The following is a 19763-nucleotide window of genomic DNA, read 5'->3' as shown; positions in this document are numbered from 1 at the left end:
TTTGGTTCTGGTGTGGAATACTCACGTTTGTACATCTAATGGGAATCTAAAAACGCACTTCCGTCAGTGCCCCGCCAGACATGCAACTGGCTGAAAGCGACAGGAACAGCTACTTCCTCACGTGTGTCCAGTCCAGGATTACTTTGTGATTAGCAGGTTCCTATCATTATCATTAATAAAAGGTGTCCTCGTGTTTAATCCCAGTCCATCCTGCCTCTTAATGGGTCATTCCCAGCTCTCCAGGAAACGCAGGGAAGCAGGCATCCTGCACAGCTGCAGCTCGGTGTCCACACCTTTGCTACCCTGACGCTTGGTTCTATGTGACCTCACTGAGCTTTCGTCTGTGGTCTCCTTACACAAGATGCCCATTGTAACCTCAGGGCTTCCAGTAAACAATGACCTGTTCTTGCTCACAGACACCGTGCTGGAATCAGTGAGAATAGAGTGGGGAGTGTAAATGGATTTGAGCAGACTTGAGTCCATAGCTCTGTGACCTTAAACAAGTTAATTTGCCTCTCTGAGCCTTCCTTTCTCATTTACTTAAAAAAAAAGGGGGGGGTGGATAATGGCCAGTACTTCCCTTGTAGAATTGCTGTGAAGACTAAGTGAAATGTGTGTGTAAACAGCCTGTACCAAAAGGTGTATAGGTCTGAAACCTTGAACCAGGGTCTCGGGTGAGATGTCTGAGTTCAAGACTCTTGTTAAAGATGTTCCATACCATATAGATGACATTTCAATGAGAAACTCATCTAAAGAGCCAAAACTGAAAAAAACAATCTCCTTTTTTGTTTTTTTGTTTTTTTTTCCTTGCTGTACGCGGGCCTCTCACTGTTGTGGCCTCTCCCGTTGTGGAGCACAGGCTCCGGACGCGCAGGCTCAGCGGCCATGGCTCACGGGCCCAGCCGCTCCGCGGCATGTGGGATCTTCCCGGACCGGGGCACGAACCCGTGTCCCCTGCATCGGCAGGCGGACTCTCAACCACTGCGCCACCAGGGAAGCCCAACAATCTCCTTTTTAAAATAATAATGAAGTCCCTTTCTGAAATCATGTAGGAAAAGTGGTCCTCTTATTCCTAACAAGAAAAGATAGGTATGTTGCCGTTTGCTGGTCACAGGTCAGCCTCACCTCTGCCAGGCTCAGCATTGGCACAGCTTGGTTCAGGAGGCAGGTTGTGGCCTTATTTGTGGAGGGCTATGGAGGAAGTTTGCCCAAGAACTGAATCCAGACTCTAGGGCTTGTTCCCCTAAAAGTTATTTACCAGACCCTAGTTCAGTGAAGGGGTCACTGCAAGGTCCTACAACCTAGCAAGCCATCAGCCGCCAGAGTGATCTTTTGAAAATGTGAATTAGATCATTGCACTTCCCACCTATTTAGCCTGGCTTTCCAAACGCCTCCCTCCAGCCTCAGCAGCTGCACCAGGATTCACCACTGTCTACTCTCAGCTCTCCCCCTTGGGCTCCAGCCAATACCAACTCCCTCTGTGCTCCTTGAATGAGACAGGCCCTCACCTGTGCCAAAGCCTTCACACATCCTCTCCCCTCTGCCTGGAACACCCTTCCCCCGTATCTGGCTAACTCTGCTCATCCCTCAGGGCTCAGTTTCAACATCACATCCTCACAAAGCCTTTCCTGATCGCTGGGCTAATTTAACTCCGCTCTTCTACAGCACCCAGTGCTTTTCCTCTGAATGTTCCTGTCACAGTTGTAGCTGTATATCCAGTTTGTCTAATGTCTGTTTTCTTCAGCAGAACATAAGCTGCAAGAAGTTAGACACTGAGTCTAACTTTCTTAATGCTGTATCCCCAGCATCTCATACAGCCCTCAACCAATGATAAAAATTCAGCAAATATTGAGAGTGAATAAATAAGCTCGTTTAAAATTAAACTTCTGTTCTCACCTCTGCCTCCCACCCTCACTCAGATCTGCTCCTCCTCCTTCATCACTTGATCCAAGTCCATGTTTTCCCCAACCCAGTCCCATAGACTCTTCAGTTGCTGCCTAACTGTCCTCTTGCCTCTAGTCTCAGCCTTTTCAGTCCATCAGTGCATTTGGAAACACAAGCCCAGGCAGGTTGCTGCCACGTCTGGATCCCTTCCATGACTTTCTGATAGCTAGGGTAGTGGATGGCACAACTTTGCGATTGCTCTCTGTATTGGAAAAAAATGTGTACAGCAGAATTCCCCCAAAGTATGTATTTGTTTATTTATAAATTATGTGTCTGTACTACTGTTGTAACATACATTGCAAAATATACATAAATACAGAAAATTGTAAAGGGTAGGATGAAATAAATACTTTTAAATAATTTTATTTAAAAAACAATTTTTTTTTTTTTTGCAGTACACGGGCCTCTCACTGTTGTGGCCTCTCCCGTTGCGGAGCACAGGCTCCGGACGCGCAGGCTCAGCGGCCATGGCTCACGGGCCCAGCCGCTCCGCGGCATGTGGGATCCTCCCGGACCAGGGCACGAACCCGTGTCCCCTGCATCGGCAGGCAGACTCCCAACCACTGCGCCACCAGGGAAGCCCAAAACAAAACAATTCTATTTAATAATATGAAAACCTTTTGTGTTCATTAAGATATTAACACTTTGAATATGTTTCATTGTTGAAATGTTTGATTGAGAGTCTGGTTCTACTTCCTTTTTGGCCATGCCGTGTGGCTTGTGGGAACTTAGTTCCCAGACCAGGGATTAAACCCACGCCCTCAGCAGTGAAAGCACAGAGTCCTGACCACTGGACCTCCAGAGAATTCCCTTGTTCTACATTTTACGTACTTTAATGGCTGTTGTAGCTGGGAAAGGCACTTCCCTAAGAGATGTCAGTCCAGATGTGAGGAGTACTTTATTGATTGCCTGGATGTTCTCATCACTCACGATACTGTTGTATTTTAATTTTTGTTTGTTTTGGCTGCATCGGGTCTTCGTTGGAGCACGAGGGACCTTCTTTGCGGCGTGCAGGCTTCTCTCTAGTTGAGGCGCACAAGCTCAGTAGTTGTGTCGCGCAGGCTTAGTTGCCCCGCAGCATCTGGGATCTCAGTTTGCTGACCAGGGATCGAACCTGCATTGTAAGGCGGATTCTCTACCACTGGATCACCAGGGAAGTCCTCACGATACTGGTTTTATTCAGTCCCATGAAGACACCAACTCCTCAAAGAATCCTTGTCTGACTTAGCCCCACCCCCTTTGCTGTCTCTTGTGTGCTCGTGTGTGCGCATGCGCACGTACATGTGTACACTATTATACTTAACCTCCACTGTGCTCTACTTGGTTTGCTCACATATCTGACTTCCTTGGCATCCTTGCCATCCTTGCAGTAGAGAAAATAGAAATCCTCAAATTCCCTTAGTGAAAGGAAGGAAAGCCCACTGATTCTGCCTGAGCTTTGACTTTGCCAAGCTTTATTGATTCCCAGGGGTTCCAGCATCCATCTCATTGTCTGTTTTCCTGTCTTAAAATCGAACTCTTTCCGGCTTTGGCTAGCATCCGTATGTCATTTGGGTCTTGAGGTGGGGAGAACCAGTGACTTTGACAGCTGGAAGACACATGTGGCCTGAATGCCCATAGCCCTGTGGCTTCTGGATTATGCTAAGCACTTGTGAATGGTCAGGTGCCCGGGCCTCATCTTTTACTTAAGAGGTGTGAGGATTTACGGCCCCACCAGTTTTTGAGTACCTGAGATGGCAAAGCAGAGAGCTGGAATTTCAGAGATTTGATATGAATTGGCCACAGCCCCATACCCCATATCTTAGGCCAGCAGACTTCTCTCCCCTGGGTAGTGAGTCTGGAAGTTTCACTGGAGGAACCATTCAGAAATAAGTGAGCAGTTTCTACTGTGTTCCGCTTCTGAGACAAGGCTGGAAGTCAAGCAGGAAAGATGCAGGATGCACAGGGAACCAAGAAACTTCAGAGCAGGCCTGGAGGGATGGCGAGCAAGAAGTGCAGAGTCTGGTGACTTGGACCCTTGGTCTCATCTCTCGGGTTCTTTGCCAGCAGCAGGAAGCCCTGCTCTGCGTAGATGATGACCTGGACACTGTCTGCTAGTCTTTTAGGAAGCTGTTTCTTTGAAGAAATGTCCGCTCCCTGACAGGGTCATCTGAAACCAAACTTGATCTTCTGCCTTACCCAGTAAACATTATTTAAGCAGCAGAAAATGGATGAAGAGAAGCTGTCGAGTACTTTCTTTAGAGTACAAAGTTAAGACCTTAATGAATAGTCAAAACACCTTGATGCATCTTGCGCACTAAAGGGCAACGTAGAACTTAACCAGAAATCTCTCTGATGTCATGAGGAACATGGACTGGTAGCTGCTGAGTTAACCAGTGTGTGCATGCCTTCCTCATCAAGAAGGAAGGAGCTGCCTTCTCTGTTGTATTTGGGCCGATGATGAATTCATCTGTTTCCTCCTGATCTGAAAATGCACACAGGCGATGGGAAGCCTCTCCAATTAGATCTGACAGCCAGGATATGCATGTCCTTCATGTTTTGAAGTTACTTGTTAGCGTTGTACTCCACCTTCCAAAATGGTCCTTGGGACTTTCATTAACCTTACTTTGAAGAATTGATTATCTTCACGTTAGAAACATTGAAGAACATTTCTTCTGCCTAATATTGTTTAAGCATTTGTTGCATTTAGGAACAAAGCCTAGCTGTACTTGAGAGGAGAGAATTACAGCTTAGTGACGTATACGCTGTGTTTAGAAGAGAGGGTGCGTTGTAAAGAAACAACACACAGAAAGGTCCAAATGTAAAATTCACCCAGCCTGCTATTTGCTTGCCTTCTTTTAATTGTGGGTTTCAATGTCTAACTAGCTAGTCTCTTCAAAAGACATTTCATTTTTATTCTCTGGGACCCCTCAGCCCTTCAATGAGAAGTACATGCCTGAAAAACCACACATGGACCTACAGGAGAGCCGCTGTGACATTGGAAATAAGCAGTGGCTTCGTGGTGACCACTCACAGCTGACTCAGCTTGGCCAGGTCATCTTGCTGTCATGGACCTGTGCCTCACCTAGAAAATGGGTTCTTCCCTTATGAAGAAGGTCCCATGAATTAATAACTGGATCACCAGGAATGCTGGAAAGCACTCTCTAAATGCCATGCATTGTTTCCAAGATGTTATTCCTGGTGGGTGGCTAGGTTAGCATTGTTTTGAAGGTTAGGATATAGATACTAGCTCATTTATTCTCCAGCTGTTGTTTATCCTCCAGTTTCCCAGAATAGTCACGCACAAGGTCTTTTAAAAATGGTTTTTTTTTTTTAAATGGGTTTTACGCTGCTTTACATTTGGGTGTGTAGTAATGAAGTCAGTACTGATTTAGCTTCTCTTTACTGACAGAGATGTAGGTAGTGGACCAGAGAGCAGCATATCCCTTGGAAGCAACAGCATTTAATAGAGAATCTCTGATCAGCTCATCTCTAACCCCACCCCACCCCATGCCATTGATTGAAGCCTTTTTATGAGAGTTATTCAGGTTCTCAGTTCCTCAAGCAGTCCATTTTATTTCTCTTTCTCTTTTAAAATTTTATATTTTAATTAGGTGTAGTACAAGATACAAAAGATACAAAGAGCTTACAGTAAGAAGTCTCACCCCACTTTCCAGCCACTCGGGACAATTAGTACTACCAATTACTTGGGTATCCTTTCAGGTTGATTTTATATATCACTATATTCTCCCACCACCACCTTTTTTGATGTAGAAGTGGTAGCATCTTTACTATGTATACTACTCTGCACCTTGTTAGAGTCATCTTAGCAGTATATATTACAGAAAGTTCAGTAGGAAGTGGAGAATACAGAGGTAGGAGATGTTTCTAGAATTGATGTGAAGATATAATCTAGCACATCTCCTGGCGAGCTCTACCCCAGGTACTTCCAGATACTAAACATGTACCCCCAGCTCCCTGCCTGACATCTCCACTGGGTGTCCCACAGGTCCCCCTGTGTCATTACTGCCAAGATCAAACTCGGGATCTTAACACCTGCCCTCCCTCCTCCCAAGCCAGGCCTTTTCCACTGTTCCCAAGCTCCATCCATGTCACTATTATCTTGGGTTGCACAAACCAGAAACCAAGGCATCAGGGTGATACCTCCCTCTCCTCATTCCCAGAGCCAGGCCGTCACCAAGCCAGCCAGTTTTACTTCCTAAATTTCTCTTAAATCAGTCAACTTTCCTTCATGTCCTCACCTACCTGACCAGGGCCTCCATAGTCTCTCTCCTGAATGCCTTTAATAGCTTCCTAGTGTCTTACACTTCCACTCTTTTCTCCCTGTGCTCTGTTCTCCAGTCAGAATCATCTTTTAAAATCACAAACCTGCTCATGTTACTTCCATGCTTGACACCTTTCGATGCTTCCCTACCACTCTTAGGATAAAGGTCAAACTGATAATCACATCCTACAAAACCTCACATGGACGGGCTCCAGCGGGCCTCACGAGGCCTATTTTCACTGCCTGCAGTCCAGCTACAGGAACCAAACTCGGCCAGTTTCATCTACCAGAGTCTTTCTCTTACTGTTCCTCTGTCTGGAATGCTATTCTCTTTCTGCTTTCTTTGACTCGTCTTTCTGATCTCAGGCTCCACGTCCTCAAGCCTTCACTGTCGCCCCAGGCCAAACAAAGCTGACACCACCATTTCTTCCTTCATTGTACTTATTAGGGTTGTGGTTTCTATTTATGGAAATTAAATTGCATTAATGTTTCTTTAAATTCCTGTTACTGATGTGAGATGGTTTCTGGCACATGTGAAAATATTTTATAAACTGTGAAGAGTCCTAGAATAAAAATTAGTAATTATTTTGAATTTATGTTTATAAATGAAGTTAAGCTATGGAGGATGATATCCATGTTTATGAGTGAGGGATGACTGAGGGAATGTCTCCCTTAAGGACCCCTAGTGATCCTAATCTAGACTGTTCTTCACTTCAATTCAACACAAGTGGTCTATGCCAGACCAACACTGGAACGCTGGTCAGCACCAGACCTCAAGCAGCTCACAGTATTTTATCTTTAAAAAACCAAGATCACATAAATTTATCTTCTGTAGTTTTTTCAGGTGACTCCTGGCATTTTAGAAAACCTTATAAACCTTGGGTGATGGGAGCGACACTTTCTTTTGATCCAAGGAGAGAAAAATTTCCCCATGCTTTCTTACAATGATTCTTACATCTTCTATTGAGATGTCTTTAGAAATATCCCTGCTGAAAAGGAGAGAGATCCTCTGAAAGAATCAAGCCAAATGAAGCGTGTTTCGCATTCCCGATTGTTCAACAGAGACGTATATGGGGTCTACTCACCAAGAGCTGTCTTTGTGTCTCTCCTTTATCCCCAGGAAACCTGTAGGAAGTGTCAGGGACTCTGGAAAGAGCACAACGGTCTCACTTGTGAAGAACTGGCTGAAAAAGATGACATCAAGTACCGAACATCTATGTGAGTAACATGATTCAGGGGGGCTTATTGACTGATTTGCAACTCCCCCATTAACCTGCCTTTTGGGCAGAGGGGGCAGTGAATATTGTGGGAAAAATAAGCTCTGAAGCTACCCCAGGCTAGAATGATCTCAAGGAAGGGACCTAACTCCTGAGCCTCTGTTTCCTCATCTCTGCAGCCTCTTAGAACTATTTCTCGGTCAAATGTAACATAGTAAATGCCTGGCACATATGAATTCAATAACTTTCGGTTCCTCTTCTCTTTACTATTTAAATAAAATGTGTTATTACACATTTTAATTAACTTATTTTTGGCCGCGTTGAGTCTTCATTGCTGTGCGCAGGCTTTTCTCTAGTTGCAGCGAGCAGGGGCTACTCTTCGTTGCGGTACGCGGGCTTCTCATTGCAGTGGCTTCTGTTACCGAGCACGGGCTCTAGGCGTGCGGGCTTCAGTAGTTGTGGCTTGTGGGCTTCAGTAGTTGTGGTTCACGGGCTCGAGAGCACAAGCTCAGTAGTTGTGGCGCACGGGCTTAGTTGCTCCATGGCATGTAGTATCCTCCTGGGCCAGGGATTGAGCATGTGTCCCCGGCATTGGCAGGCGGATTCTCATCCACTGCACCACCAGGGGAGTCCCTTATTACACATTTTAATTAAGTCACATTGCACTACTGTTGCTTATCTGTTTTCTGTAGGAGACTGGTGGCCTGAGACATTAAGTAGAAGTACAACCTCCAGAATTCAAAATAATGCAGTCAGTAAGAAGAACATCACTGTATAGCACTCCTTATGTGTCTGGGCACTTTACAGCTATTAAATACATTGATTTATGTAATACAGAAGTCTATTTCTCTCTCATATGATAGTCCAGCCCTGCCTGGCAGGTGGGGCAGATCTGTCCCATGAGGTCATTCAAAGACCTAGGTTTCTTGATCTCATTGCTTCACTAAGGTGGTGTTCTTATCTGCATAATTGTGACTAGGTTGCAGCCACATTTGCACTCCAGCCCGTAGAAAAGGAGAGAGACAGAGACAAGTTGCCAGGCAGGCAGCTTCTGAGTTTTAAGTGAAGCAGAAATTATATATATTATTTCTGCTCATACCCTGTTGGTCTAAACTGAGTCATATGGCCACAACCTGGCTCCAAGGCAGATACCATATATAGTTTCTAGCTGGCCGAGTTTTTCTCCAGCTTAAATTTGAAGGGTAAGGAGTGGGTTTTGTGACCAAGAAAATAAAGTGGGAAATGGCTATTTGGGGCAGTTAACAGTCTCCAGGTCTCCACCACAGATAGGTACTATTATCCTCATTTTACAGATGACACAGCTGACACACAGAGAGCCCAAGTAAACATGGTCACACAGGTAGTAATTGGCGTAGCAGGAATTTGAACCTAGGCAAATGGCTCCATGACTCTGCTGTTTGCCACAGGTTTGGTAGGCAGAATAATGTTCCCCAAAGATGTCCCATGTCCTAATCTCTGGAACCTATAAATCTTTGGATATATTTCCTTACATGGCAGTAGGGACTTTCCAAATGTGATTCAGGTTATGGAACTTGAAATAGGGAAGATTATCGTGAATTATGCAGGTAAATCCAGTCTAATCACATGACTTCTTAAAAGCAGAGGGAGCTTTTCTCTGATCAGACAAAGGTGGAATGACGGACAAAGAGTCAGAGACACACGGAAGAGTTTTACCCCCTGTTGCTCTCTGTGAAGGTGGAGGAAGAAGGCCGTGAGCCAGGGGACGTGAGCGCTTCCAGAAGCAGAGAATAACCTTCTGCTTATAGCTGCCAAGACAATGGGGACTTCAAGTCCCACAACCTCAAAGAACTGAATCCCCTGACATTCCAGATGAGCAGCAAACAGATTGTCTCCTAGAACCTCCAGTAGGTAACATAGCCCACCAGCACCTTGATTTTAGTCTGATGAGATCCATGCTGGACTTCTGACCTATAAAACTATAAAATAATAAATTTGTGTTACATTTAGCTAATAAGTTTGTGGTAATTTGTTATAGCAGCAATAGAAAATAAATTTTGGAACCAGAAGTGGAATGCTGCTGTAACAGATACCTTGAAATGTAGAAATGGGTTTGGAATTGGGCAATGGGTAGAAACTGGAAGGATTTTGAGAAGCATGATAGAAAAATACATAGATTGCCTTGAACAGACCATTAGTAGAAATACAGACATTAGAAACCACCATTGAGGGCTCAGAAGTAAGTGAGGACCATTATGGGCAAAGCCTAAATTACCTTAGAGAACACTTAAATCACCATGAACAGACTGTTAGTAGAAATATGGACACGAAAGGCAGTGCTGGAGAGGACTCAGAAGGAAATGGAGAACATGTTATTGAAAACTGGAGGAAAGGGAATCCTTGTTATATAATGGCAGAAAGCTTAGCTGACTTGTGTCCAGCAATTACGAAGAAAGTAGAACTTGTAAATGGTGAAATGACATTTAACTGAAGTTTCCAAGCACAGTATTTTTTTTTTTTTTTTTTGGCTCTGCTGGGTCTTAGTTTTGGCATGTAGGATCTTTATTTGCAGCATGCGGACTCTTAGTTGAGGCATGCATGGGGGATCTAGTTCCCCAACCAGGCATTGAACCCAGGCCCCCTGCATTGGGAGCACAGAGTCTTACCCACTGGACCACCAGGGAAGTCCCCCAAGCACAGTATTGAAGAGTAGAAAATGCAAGTGGAAAGAGAGACTGAGAGGAGAGCTGTTAACAAAAAGGAACAGGCGGGACTTCTCTGGTGGCGCAGTGGTCAAGAATCCACCTGCTGGTGCAAGGGGCAAGGGTTCGAGCCCTGGTCCAGAAAGATCCCACATGCCATGGAGCAACTAAGCCCGTGCACCACAACTACTGAGCCTGCACTCTAGAGCCCACGAGCCACAACTGTTGAGCCGCGTGCCACAGCTACTGAAGCCCGCATGCCTGGAGCCTCTGCTCTGCAACAAGAGAAGCCACCGCAATGGGAAGCCCGCGCATTGCAACGAAGAGTATCCCCTGCTCGCCGCAACTAGAGAAGGCCTGCACACAGCAACGAAGACCCAACACAGCCAAAAATAATAAATAAATAAATAAATAAATTTTTTTTTTTTAAGGAACAGGCTTGATTGTTTCTGAAAATCTCATACTCTCCAGATGATAAAAGACCCTAAAATTAAGAGATTGACTGTCAGGAAAAGCATGCTCTAGAGAAAAAAACCAAGGCTGCCTTGAGAATGTCAGAGTGTTCAGTTACACAAAGGCTCTTTGAAGAGCCTGAGAGAGTGACTCACAGATCCCCTCAGTGTAACCAGGGAGCCTCTAGGAAACTCGGGCATTATCCCTCAGCCATCTAAGCAGAAGCCAAAAGTAGAGATGGGATTATCAAGGAAATATCTGTGAATGAGCTTCATGTCTTTTTTTTTTTAATAAATTTATTTATTTATTTATTATTGGCTGTGTTGGGTCTTCGTTGCTGTGCACGGGCTTTCTCTAGCTGCGGGGAGCAGGGGCTACTCTTCGTTGCAGTGCGTGGGCTTCTTACTGCATTGGCTTCTCTTGTTGTGGAGCACGGGCTCTAGACACTTGGGCCTCAGTAGTTGTGGCTTGTGGGCTCTAGAGTGCGGCCTCAGTAGTTGTGGAGCATGGGCTTAGTTGCGCCACAGCATGTGGGATCTTCCCGGACCAGGGATCAAACCTGTGTCGCCTGCATTGGCAGGCGGATTCTTAACCACTGTGCCACCAGGGAAGCCCCTGAGCTTCATGTCTTAATGGAATGAATCCCTGTGACATACATGGGAGACCCACAAGATTCTTGAGAATTTTATATCAGTAGAAACACTGCCAGGTTGGACTGAAAGAGACAGTACAAAATGAAAGAAGTCTGTCAGACCCCCAAAATTCTATAAGCAGCAAACAGGCTGATTAAAAACTACTCAGCTGCAAACATATGCTACCTTTCTTGAAAAAGTAAGGATTATTCCTCTTCAAGCCATGAACAGAGCTGTGAGCCACAGAGGATTGTGCTCAGAGCTGAAATATAAGGGAGTTTGCCCAGCTGGATTTCTAAATTTATTAGGAATGGTGGCTCCTTTTTTCCTTCCATTTTCTCCCCCTTTGAACCAGAATATCTATAAATGCTGTCCTAGGCCTGTCCCATCATTGTATTTTAGGAGCAGATAATTTGTTTCTTTAGTTTCCCAGGCCCACAAATGGAGAGGAAGTGTGTCCCATAGTGGATCATACCCAGAGTCTCATCTATACCTAATTTAGATGATGAAATTTGAGTTGATGTTATACTGGATGAGATCTTTGGGGTCCTTGAGATGAGGTCACTGTAGTTTGCATGTGGGATGGATATCAGTCTTTGGAAGCCAGAGGGCAGACTATGTTAGAGAAGAGAAAATGGCCTCCAAAGATAAGCCATGGCCTAATCCCCAGAACCTGTGGTTTGTTTTGTTTTGTTTTTCATCTCACATGGCAAAGGGCTTTGCAGATGTGATTAAGGTTACAGTAAACAAAAGAAAACTAATTCAGCCACATACATAGTAATCACAAATACCACGCCAACTAGAAAAATCTGGTACTGCTTCATCACATCCAGGCTTATCCCTGTCAGCCAGCCTTTATATTTTAGAGTGACCACCACCCTGACCAGTGGCATGGCCTTGAGTGATGAACATGTCAAAAAATGTTCTTTTTTCAAAGTCATCATCTTGTCTGGCAGTATTCTAGCAGTTGTGCTATTGCCTAAAACACTTTAAACTTCTCATTTGGAATTGTCTTTCAGCCGGTTTACGAGCCAGCTCCCCCCAAATCTGTTCTTGTTATTGTGGACATGTCATATCTAGTTTGAGTTGGGAGGAACGGATGATTTCTGTTGTTGCTGTTTGAGCCTTTGTTTTGCCTTGAAGAAGGATGTCTTATTCATGAAGTCAGTACAGATTTATTGAGTGCTCACCCTGGATAGCTGTAGTTAAGAACCTTAGGCAAATTTTTAAATCTTTCTGTGCCTAAATTTCCTTATCTGTAAAGTATAGAGCATAATCATATCTACTTGTAGGGTTGTTATGAAGATTAAAATACCCAGAATGGTTCTTGCCACGTGATAAGTCTATATCTATAATAAGCATTAGCTCTTTGTTGTTGTTGTTTTCTTTTTTAAGCAGGAAGCCCTGATTTATAAATGTGACAAAGCACATAAACAGACAACTTCTTGTATTCAGGGCCTGCTCAAGCCTGGTCATATGTACTCTACTTGCAGTTGGTAATGGAGTATTGCCCAGCTCTATAAACTGGTTCTTTTTTCTTTCTTTCTTTCTTTTTTTTTGCAGTATGTGGGCCTCTCACTGTTGTGGCCTCTCCCGTTGCGGAGCACAGGCTCCGGACGCGCAGGCTCAGCGGCCATGGCTCACGGCCCAGCCACTCCGCGGCATGTGGGATCTTCCCAGACCGGGGCACGAACCCGTGTCCCCTGCATCGGCAGGCAGACTCTCAACCACTGCGCCACCAGGGAAACCCTATAAACTGGTTCTTGATCAGGCATTTAGACTACTCCAAGACTCGGTCACAGACCCAGAGATGTTTCTCAGAAGGAGAAGACTTGGTTACTTTTTTTTTTTTTTTTTTGGCCACACTGTACAGATTTCAGGATCTTAGTTCCCCAACCAGGGATTGAACCCGCCTCCGCAGTGAAAGTGCCACGTCCTAACCTTTGGACCACCAGGGAATTCCCAGAGTTGGTTACTTTTTGAAGCACAGCCCCCTTTCTGACTCTCCTGTCAGTTCCTGCTACAAGCTCTGTTCAGCATGTTGGTCTGCCGTAGACACTTGGAACACCACTGGGTCCAATAGCAGCTGGAAGGCTTCTCTTGGTTTAGACCCTACTTAAACCTGGCCTTTTGTATCAGTAGTAAATGGATCAGAACCATGTATCCAGATGTGATATATGTTAATTCCAAAATCCAGAAAGGCCTCCCAAATGTCTGACTTCTTTCTTTGTGGTAGGGGATACAATATAACAGCAATGTGTGCGTAGCTTTGGAAGGAATAGCCTGATATATATGCACATGAGCTCCAGGCCACCAGAGATTCATAGAGATTAGAGATCTCTGTATTTTCAAGAGATCTATCTCCCGCCTTCTGGCATACATACACCATATTAATGTATCGTAAAGTACCTGCTACTTCCTGTTAACTGGGTTCTATTTGCATGTCATTAGAATAGTGGTCCAGTGGATTGTCTGTTGGTTGACAGATGATCAAGGTCCTTGCCAACTGCTTCTGGTGTTCTTGGCTTATTGGTCAGAAAATAAAAGCATTTTCCAGATCATTGGCTGCATACCAGTTGCCAGAGGTTATGTTTATTTGCTCTGGTAAGAAATGACATCTGGAACAGCAGCTGCAATTAGAGTCAGCACCTGATTAGGCTTATAGTAATGCAGTGTTCTCCAAGACCCATTCCTCTATACAGTCCAGACAGAGAAGTAAAAGGAGATTTATTGAGAATCAGCACCCCTTGATGGTGGTGCCACTCTCAAAGATGCTCACAGGAATCTGGTATCACTTTTTGTAGGCACAGGGTACACACAGGGAATCATAAGCAGTTTATTGCTAAATCATAAGATACAGCATAATAAGTGGTATAAGATGGGGCAGGTATTCCAGCAAAACTTGTACAAGAATGTTCGTTAGAAGCACTGTTTGCAATAGCCAAATGGAAGAAACAACCCAAATGTCCACCAGCTGATGAATGGTAAACAGAGTGTAGTATATCCATAGAGTGGAATATTATTCAGCCGTGGAAAGGGAATGAAGATATTTGGCTACACTGTGGATGAGCCTTCAAAACATGCTAAGTGAAAGAAACCACTTTCAAAAGGCCACATCTTGTATGATTCCATTTATATAAAGTATTCATAGGCTTATGGATATTTGCCTGTGTACAGAATAGACAAAACCGTTAGAGACAGAAAGCAGATGAGCAGTTGCAGGGGAAATGGGATTGGGGAGAGTGAGTGCTTAATAGGTGCAGTTTCCTTTGGGGGTGATGAAGATGTTCTGGAACTAGGTAATGGTGATGGGTGCACAACATTGGGAATATACTAAATGTCCCTGAATTGTACACTTTAAAATAGATAAAATGGTAAATTTTATGTGCACATTATCACCACAAAAGTGCATACACATGCTCACAGTGGAAAGCCATTTACGATTTTGAATAGTGTATGCTACAAGAAATAAGGACAGCTCCCAAAAGGAGTTTCCAACATAATTAAATAGTGGTGAGAACAAATAATCATGGAATCGTAGGATCTTGATTGGTTATGTAGAGGAGGGCAGTGAGCCTTCCTGTTTGAACACAAGGTCAGTCCACACAGCTGCAGCCCAGGCTTCTCTTCCTTTCCTGTGAATGATCACATCCTGTAGGGCTGTTTGCTTCCTGCCTAGTTTAGAATCTTCTTGCCAAATCACCCTCCTCCCAAAAAAATCAACTATGATTTCTCCCCAGTCCCATTTTGCACTTTCACATTACTGGATAGGTGGTCACCACATCCCATAATAGCAGTCCTTTTATGGTACAGGGCCATTCTGGCCCTATCTAGTTCTGTTCTTTTGCAAAAACAAAGGACTTGAATAGATATCCTTGCAGTGTTGAGTAGCTATTTGAACATTATAACCATGCTGAGTTGTATGTGTTTTTCATATTCCTCCATCCTTTTTTTTTTTTTTTTTTTTTGCGGCACGCGGGCCTCTCACTGCCGTGGCCTCTCCCGCTCCGGACGCGCAGGCTCAGCGGGCATGGCTCATGGGCCTAGACGCTCCGCGGCACGTGGGATCCTCCCGGACCGGGGCACAAACCCGCATCCCCCGCATCGGCAGACGGACTCTCAACCACTGCGCCACCAGGGAAGCCCCCTCCTCCATCCATTTCTCCCCCACCACACCCAGTATTATTTCACATTGGCGACTGACAGCTTGGTGGAACAGAGCAAGCAAATGCACCCTCTTCCTGGAAAGGACTATATAATCTTGATTCTCTTTAGCCACTCCTCTCCCACACTACAGTCTAAGCAGCTGCCCAGGGAAGACATGAGCCAGCCCCCAGGCAGAGTGCAATGGCTTAAGGCCACACCTCAGTCTCCAGGGTGCGTGTACACAGAAAGTTTGTGCCATAGAAAATTGTAATTGTATTTTGGTCACAGCTTTTCATTGGAGACTTTTTCATCAGAACGTTGTGAGTCTTGTTTGTTTTTTTAATAGTAATTTTGGGGACTTCCCTGGTGGTCCAGGGGTAAAGAATCAGCCTTCCAATGCAGGGGACACAAGTTCAATCCCTGGTCAGGGAACTAAGATCCCACATGCTGCAGGGCAACTAAGCCTGCATGCCACAACTATTGAACTCACACGCCTCAATGAGAGACCCCACGTGCCATAAACTGCAGAGCCCACGCGCTCTGGAGCCCACACGCCCTGCAACCCACACGCCACAACTAGAGAGCAGCCTGAGCACTGCAACGAAGAGACCACGTGCCGTAATGAAAGATCCCGCATGCCTCAACAAAGATCCCATATGCCTCAACTAAGACCCGGTGCAGCTGAAAAAGCGACGGTGGGGGGGGGGGATAAATAAATAAAATAATAAAAAATAAAAGACAAGAACTTTATTTTAAAATAATAATAATTTTGAATATTTATTTATTTTGGCTGCACCGGGTCTCAGTTGTGGCACATGGGATCTTCGTTGTGGCACGTTTAGTTGCGGCATACAGGATCTTCAGTTGTGGCATGTGGGCTTCTTAGTTGCAGTATGAGGACTCTTAGTTGTGGCATGCGAACTCTTAGTTGTGGCATGCATGGGGGAATCTAGTTCCCCGACCAGGGATTGAACCTGGGCCCCCTTCATTGGGAGCATGGAGTCTCACCCACTGGACCACCAGGGAAGTCCCAGAACCTTGTGAGTCTTAACATGGAACATTGAGAACTGTCTTCACAGTTGCTGAGCTAACTGAAATCATGAACATGTGTACAATGTTGACAATAATAAATTTACTTTTTTAAAACTTTGTCTCCTTGACCTTGTTTCCTGTTCAGCAAAACTTAGAACTCATTTGTTCTTCTGTAACTTGAACTGGGTTTAAATTCTTTTCAGGCCAAAGTTCTGCCTGCCTTCATTTTGGGCCGTTCAAAGCTTAGACCTAAATGAAATGAATAGCAGCCAATTTCCTAATGTATTTTTCTGTTTTTAAACACATATGATCTGGCTTCTGAGGAGCATTCTACAACAGTCTTCTAAATATCAGTAATTAAAACCACTTGCCTGGACTTCCCTGGTGTCGCAGTGGTTAAGAATCCGCCTGCCAATGCAGGGGATATGGGTTCGAGCCCTGGTTCGGGAACATCCCACATGCCATGGAGCAGCTAAACCTGTGCGCCACAACTACTAAGCCTGCACTCTAGAGCCTGTGAGCCACAACTACTGAGCCCACATGCCACAACTACTGAAGCCCACATGCCTAGAGCCCATGCTCCACAACAAGAGAAGCCACTGCAATGAGAAGCCTGCACACAGCAGCTGGAGAAAGCCCGTGTGCAGCAACAAAGACCCGACGCAGCCAAAAATAAATAAATAAATGTATTTTTTTATATATATAATTTTTTTAATATCTTTTATTTTATTATTTATTTATGTTGGCTGTGTTGGGTTTTCGTTGCTGTGGGCGGGCTTTCTCTAGTTGCGGCAAGCAGGGGTTGCTCTTCATTGCAGTGCACGGGCTTCTCATTGCGGTGGCTTCTCGTTGCAGAGCACGGGCTCTAGGCGCACGGGCTTCAGTAGTTGTGGCTCACAGGCTCAGTAGTTGTGGCTCGCAGGCTCTAGAGCACAGGCTCTGTAGTTGTGGCGCACGGGCTTAGTTGCTCTGTGGCATGTGGGATCTTCCCAGACCAGGGCTCAAACCCTTGTCCCCTGCGTTGGCAGGTGGATTCTTAACCACTGTGCCACCAGGGAAGTCCTAAATGTATATTTAAAAAAGAAAAAAAAAAAAAACCACTTGCCTGACCACAGGCTCATCTGGCTACTCTTACTAATTAGCAGAAAAACTGGGAGCAGTGGAAGGAAGAAAGCTGCATTCCCTCAGCTTTAGGAGGGAGAGTGCAGATCAGAACTCATCCCCACATTATTACATTCTTTACAATGAAGCAATTACCTGGTTACACACTGTGTTTGTACTCGGAGAGGAGAGAAGTTCTCGAGCAATGGGATGAGTCCTTCAAGGCTATTCATGCTCTTCTTGGTCTCAGCAGGAATACCTTTTGACTCCTTCCCATCAAGATGATACTTCTTCATGCCAGCTGGGTACAAGCTTCATAGCCTCTGCCTTATACTTTAAGGAACTCAACACAGCAGAGGAAGACACACATAAGCAATAATAGGCAAAGGTGGCAAGTGTTATTGCAGAGTTATGAACAGCACCATTAGAAGTAACTAATTCAGAAGTGCCAGCTCTTGAAAACAAGCCAAGACCTGTCATTGTGACTCCAGATATCAGTTAAAAATGCTTCTGGAAACAAGTTGCCTCCCTACAAGCTTCCCACTGGCCAGGATTGAGTCATATGTGTGCCCATCCCCTAGCTGCAAGGGAGTCTGAGAAGGTATTATTCCAACATGCCAGTTTGTCATAGGAGTGAGCTTTGCCAACAGGAAGAAGTCATAGGTGGCATTGGATCGCCCCCAGCTGTGTCTACCCCAGCCCTATGTCAAGTATGTATTTAAAAACCTAAGATGTGTATGTAACTAAGGTTTACTGGCTCTCCATTATCCAGCTTTGTGTATATAAAAACCATTGTTTAGGAAGACACAGAGTTTTTTCTCTCCATTTTAAGCCTATAGGGACTCCTATAACGAATAGAATAATCATTTTCTAAATACTAGGTGCCAGGGTACCCTGTATCTTATCTGTAATCCTCAAAACACTATGAGATGTTAAAATTAATTAATTAATTAATTTTGTAAAACACTATGAGAAAGTTCGGTTCTCCCAATTTAAAAATGAGGAAACTGGGTCTCGAGGCAGTTAAATAATTTACCCAAGGTCATACAACTGAAAAACTGAAGCAGTTCTGAGACTCCAAAATGTAGGCTCCTTTTTTTGTTTGTTTGTTTGTTTGACTGAGTTGGGTCTTCGTTGCTGCGCGAGGGCTCTCTAGTTGCGGCGATTGGGGGCCACCCTGCATTGCAGTGCGTAGGCCTCTCACCGCAGTGGCCTTTCTCGTTACAGAGCATGGGCTGCAGGCGCACAAGCTTCAGTAGTTGCAGCATGCAGGCTCAGTAGTTGTGGCTCGCGGGCTGTAGAGTACAGGCACAGTTGTTGCACACGGGCCTAGCTACTCTGCAGCATGTGGGATCTTCCCGGACCAGGGCTCAAATTCGTGTCCCCTGCATTGGCAGGCGGATTCCCAACCACTGCACCACCAGGGAAGCCCAAAACATAGGCTCTTGTCACCCTTCGAATGCCACCAAAAGAGCCAAGCAATCATCATCTGTGGAAAGAAAGGAAGACTTTAAGGGCCATAATATTTTTCTTTCTTTTTTATCTTCCGTGCTATCTCCAATCCTGTTTTCTTTTTTTTAGTGAAGAAAAGATGACTGCAGCCCGCATTAGGAAATGCCATAAGTGTGGGACCGGCCTCATCAAATCAGAAGGCTGCAACCGCATGTCTTGCCGCTGCGGTGCCCAAATGTGCTACCTCTGTCGAGTATCTATCAATGGATATGACCACTTCTGCCAGCATCCTCGCTCCCCAGGAGCCCCTTGCCAGGAGTGTTCAAGATGCTCCCTCTGGACCGACCCCACTGTAAGTGAATGCATGGCTACATGTTGCTTTGTAGGGAAAAAGTATCTATAACATAATATGACAAAGAGAGATTTTATACATACATAACACATTTTGAATCCTGAAAAGATAGGGAGCTGCATGGATAGCTACACACAAAAATTGAGAAAGTGGCTCAACAGCTACTCCTCAGAAAGCAGCGTCCGCAACAGTTCATGAGCAGATTCCTTTAATCCTTTAGGGAGTAAGACTTTTCTGTGCCATTTGAAATACTTGCGAGGATAGAGAAGTAAACGAATGTTGTACATATATTTGTATAAAGCCAGCATAATGCTGATACCAAAACCTCTCAGAGGTAACCCTGAAAAAGAAATCTACAGATTTATCTCACTTACGAATATAGGTCTAAAATTCTTTAAATAAAATATCAGCAAATAGAAACCATGACCGAGTGAGATTGTTCCAGATGTGCAAGGATGGCTCAGTATTAAGAACTCTGTTAATATAACT

The 19763-nt window shown here is 44.7% G+C and overlaps 1 protein-coding gene across 2 annotated transcripts in view; it reads left to right on the top strand.

The window, feature by feature from the left end:
• Positions 1-19763, top strand: part of RNF216 (ring finger protein 216) — a 170158-nt gene that overhangs the window by 133363 nt on the left and 17032 nt on the right. For both annotated transcript variants that reach the window (XM_082857368.1, XM_082857367.1), the window contains 2 exons: positions 7329-7426; positions 19052-19274. In XM_082857368.1, the coding sequence (XP_082713494.1) occupies positions 7329-7426; positions 19052-19274 (321 nt within the window). The remainder of the gene's footprint in view (positions 1-7328; positions 7427-19051; positions 19275-19763) is intronic.

This window comes from Leucopleurus acutus (assembly GCF_964270905.1).
Source record: "Leucopleurus acutus genome assembly, chromosome: 16".
Taxonomy (NCBI): Eukaryota; Metazoa; Chordata; class Mammalia; order Artiodactyla; family Delphinidae; genus Leucopleurus; species Leucopleurus acutus.
Note: the sequence above shows the minus strand (reverse complement) of the source record. Positions and strands in the feature narration are given on the sequence as shown.